General features: G+C 49.4%; 1 protein-coding gene across 1 annotated transcript in view; it reads left to right on the top strand.

Annotated features, from left to right (window-relative positions):
* Positions 1 to 3,239, top strand: part of Diras2 (DIRAS family GTPase 2) — a 27,954-nt gene extending 24,715 nt beyond the window's left edge. Inside the window, exon 2 of the mRNA XM_050144127.1 lies at positions 638 to 3,239. Coding sequence (XP_050000084.1) covers positions 674 to 1,273 — 600 coding nt within the window. The 5' untranslated portion in view covers positions 638 to 673 and the 3' untranslated portion in view covers positions 1,274 to 3,239. The remainder of the gene's footprint in view (positions 1 to 637) is intronic.
* Positions 3,240 to 3,863: the final 624 nt, after the last annotated feature.

Below are 3,863 nucleotides of genomic sequence, written 5' to 3'. Positions count from 1 at the left end.
CCCCCCCCCCCCCGTCTGACAGTGTCTCATTGAACCCTGTTATCACACTTTTAGCTGGGCTAGCTGGTCAGTGAGCTTCATGGGTCTGCCTGTCTCCACTCCCATCCACCCAGTGCTAGGGTTCCAGACCTATGCCACTATGCCTGACTTTTGCGTGGGGGCTAGGGATATGACTTTAGGTTCTCAGGCTTGAGCAGCAAGCTCTTCATACACCAAGCCATCTCCCCAGCCCTATCCCACCTCATTCTTAGGCCTAGCGTGTTGTGTATGCAATAGTACTGGGACTTTGTACATTGAGGCATGTGGCATGTGTGTCAACTATTCATCGCCCACGGACTCTCTTCTTCCTGGGTAAAAGGCTCATGTCTTAGCAAACATGCTCAGAGTCAAGTCAATATAGAAGAATAGACTGGCTCTAGTTAGCTACAAAGTAAATCATCTGGCTTCTGGGAAGCCGAGGACTAGCTGAGGGGATTTGGGTTTTGAACTGTGGGAGCAGATAAACGGAATCTGGAATGGTTTTCAGGTGGCGATAGTGAAGACAAACTTCATCACCTGATGTTCTTCAGCTAAATAAGGCAAAACCATGCTTCTGGGATTTTCAAATGAACTCTCTCAATGTCTGCTTCTTTGCTAGGTACTTCCTGGCCAGTAGCTGGAGTTCTGAAGCAACATGCCAGAACAGAGCAATGACTACCGGGTGGCCGTGTTTGGGGCAGGTGGTGTTGGCAAGAGCTCCCTCGTTTTGAGGTTTGTCAAAGGGACCTTCCGGGAGAGCTATATTCCAACTGTGGAAGACACCTACCGGCAGGTGATCAGCTGTGACAAGAGCATATGCACCCTGCAGATCACCGACACCACCGGGAGCCACCAGTTCCCTGCCATGCAGCGGCTGTCCATCTCCAAAGGCCATGCCTTCATCCTGGTCTACTCCATCACCAGCCGGCAGTCCCTGGAGGAACTCAAGCCCATCTACGAGCAGATCTGTGAGATCAAGGGGGACGTGGAGAGCATCCCCATCATGCTGGTAGGGAACAAGTGTGACGAGAGCCCCAACCGTGAGGTGCAGAGCAGCGAGGCGGAGGCCCTGGCGCGCACGTGGAAGTGTGCTTTCATGGAGACATCGGCCAAGCTCAACCACAACGTCAAGGAACTCTTTCAGGAACTGCTCAACCTGGAGAAGCGCAGGACCGTGAGCCTCCAGATCGACGGCAAGAAGAGCAAGCAGCAGAAACGGAAGGAGAAGCTCAAGGGCAAGTGCGTGGTCATGTGAGAGGCTTCCACGTAGAAGGAGCTGCTGCCCTTAGGGCATCTCTTCCTCCCCCCCCCCTCCCTGTGAACCCCACTGTCGTCAGGGCAGCATGTCTGATGCCCATGTGTTAAACATTGCATTTGGCTGTGACATACCCTGCAATGCCCTCAAGAGGCATTCCATATCCCCCAGCAGCCCACCCCTCAGGAGTTGTCGAATCTGCGATGCTCTCCGCATCCCTGGAAACCGAGGCCAGTCCTGAGTGGGCTTTAGCCATTTGAAGGCGAGGGGACTCAGAGCTGTGGACGTAGGAGAAACTGAGAGTACTCTGTAATGCATGTGTGTGTGTGTCTGTGTGTGACAGCAGGTTAACCCTTAGCTACTGGAACCATCCCACACCAGGAAACTTAGTTCAGAAGCCACTAACATCTTTGGGGAAGCAGCAGGCAGTCAAAGGAGGCGAGAAACCTGTGGATCCAACATGGACCTATGGACCCTAGCGGTTCCTGTTAATGCATTTTTAGTGGGATTAAAGACAAAATACCATAGCCCCCTCCAAATGATGCTCATGTTGTTCCTGCTGACACACAATGCGGGGATGCCCTCACTTCCTCAAAGTCTTCTTACAAGTACCGTGTCAGTCTGTCAATTGTACACACTTCACATGTAAGGCAAGGGTACCTACGGCATGATGCTGTGCCAGCACTTCCTCCATTTTTGGGGCAGGACATTGTGACATCATGCAAAGATCGCAATAATGCCCGTGTGTGTGTGTGTGTGTGTGTGTGTGTGTGTGTGTGTGATACTTAGAGGGTCTTAGAAACATGAACTTTCTTTCTTTTGACCTTCGAGGGTGGCCACTTCTCTCAGCCTCAGATTTTTAAATAAAAGCAAATAAAGTAGGCATTTTTTTTTAGACTCCTACCTTCCCCTCCCCTAAGATGGCTTTCTTGTCTTAAATAACTCCATGTGTACCCAGCTGGGAAACAGCCAGCCAAGAGCATCTAATAACCAAAAGCACACCCATTTTTCTAAACCACATGAGCCTGCAGATGCCATGCGCTGCACCTCAATGAAATACTCAGAAACAGACGTCATTCACTGTGTTTTTAACAATTTATCTATATTGGAAGTAGATTGCTAGAAGATGCATTTAATTAATAGTAATTTCCCCCCTGTTCCTTGTTAAATGTCCTTAAGTTCCTCAGTGTGGTGTGCACCCCAGAACCGGTTCTTTCCTAATGTCTGTGTGTGTAGCCTGGATTTCTCAGAACAAACCAGCCATGGCTTGAGGCAGCAGAGGCCATGCCAGCTACAGATAGATTGCTCTCTCTTTTCTGGGCACAATGCCCTCAGCTTAGTCCAATTTACCTGCCATCCTGGAGTCTGTCTGGGTTTTGGTTCTTGAAAATTCTTACTCCCACAGCCAATGAGAAGGAGCTCCTGTCTCACCTGGTTGGGACAAACCCATGCTGGCCTCAGGTGCTGGCTTGGCCACTCTCTTAGCCATCTTACCATTGCCCAGTCAGCAGGTCAAGGGGACTGCAGCACGGGGAAGCCTATATAGTGGCCCTATGGCCTCTGTGCAGACCTCCCGAGGCTGGCGAGTTGTGGTAGGCCTCTTGTTCCACCTATGCCTCCAAAGCACACTGTATTCAAACTCCTTTGTTTCCTTCAGGCCTCTAGAATTCAGTCTCCTTGTCTGGCCTGGCCCACTCTGCTCTGTCAATCATAGCCCACCCTGGCGACATGCTGAGGGTTGGGAAGGTCCCTTAGGATACTGTATGGCTCAGTGATCTTACCATTTCTGTGGACTTCTAGAACAAAATCCTTGGGGACCTGGGTGAGCAGCCACCCTGAAAAATGAGGAAAGCCCAGGAGTCAACCATGAGCTCAGACTCATTCCGGGCCCCCTCTGAGGCTCTTCTGTTGGCTCTTTCTGTTCCCTAAAACCATTCCCTATCACAGGAAGATGGAGCTGCAGAGTTTTTTTTTTTTTTTTTTTTTTTTTTTTTTTTTTTTTTTTTTTTTGAATGTCTGTAATTTGTTGTTCCATTTCTTCCTATTTCTGGTCTCAGAGGAAATGTGTCACTTTGCCATTTAGGTGTGAGATTAGTGAAGGAAAGGCCATGACTCCACGGCTGACATAGGATATATATGTTTGTGGTGATCCCACCATGGTTAGTAAAATCCTGCCTCTCTCACTGACAGGAGCCACTTTAGGTGGAACATTGCTATAAACTTCGCTATTCCCAGCGACCACATCAGGGTTCTTTGAGATCTTTAAGTCAGTGTCTATATTCCTAAGTATTTTGGTCTTCATCACCATGAGAATCTTGTGGTTATTCCGTTCACAGTCCTTGTTCCTTTCTGTTCTGCCTGTGAGTTTAGAGGTTGGGAGGCTGCTAAAGCCTCTCTCGCTGGGCTTCATTCAGACACTGCTTTTCTCCTCTAGATTGAGCTGAGCCCTGGGCACCTATCTCCACATCTCTTTTTGCAAATGTCCCTCTGACTCAGGAGCCGAGGGTGCAGTACTACTGGGCCAATGGCTTTCAGCCTTGCTTTGGTCCCATCCCAAGTCGTAAAGCTGAGATTCTTGGTGACATCCTAC

Source organism: Alexandromys fortis, unplaced genomic scaffold (genome assembly GCF_014885135.2).
Source record: "Alexandromys fortis isolate MF-2015 unplaced genomic scaffold, M_Fortis_MF-2015_v1.1 scaffold_1, whole genome shotgun sequence".
NCBI lineage: Eukaryota > Metazoa > Chordata > Mammalia > Rodentia > Cricetidae > Alexandromys > Alexandromys fortis.
Note: the sequence above shows the minus strand (reverse complement) of the source record. Positions and strands in the feature narration are given on the sequence as shown.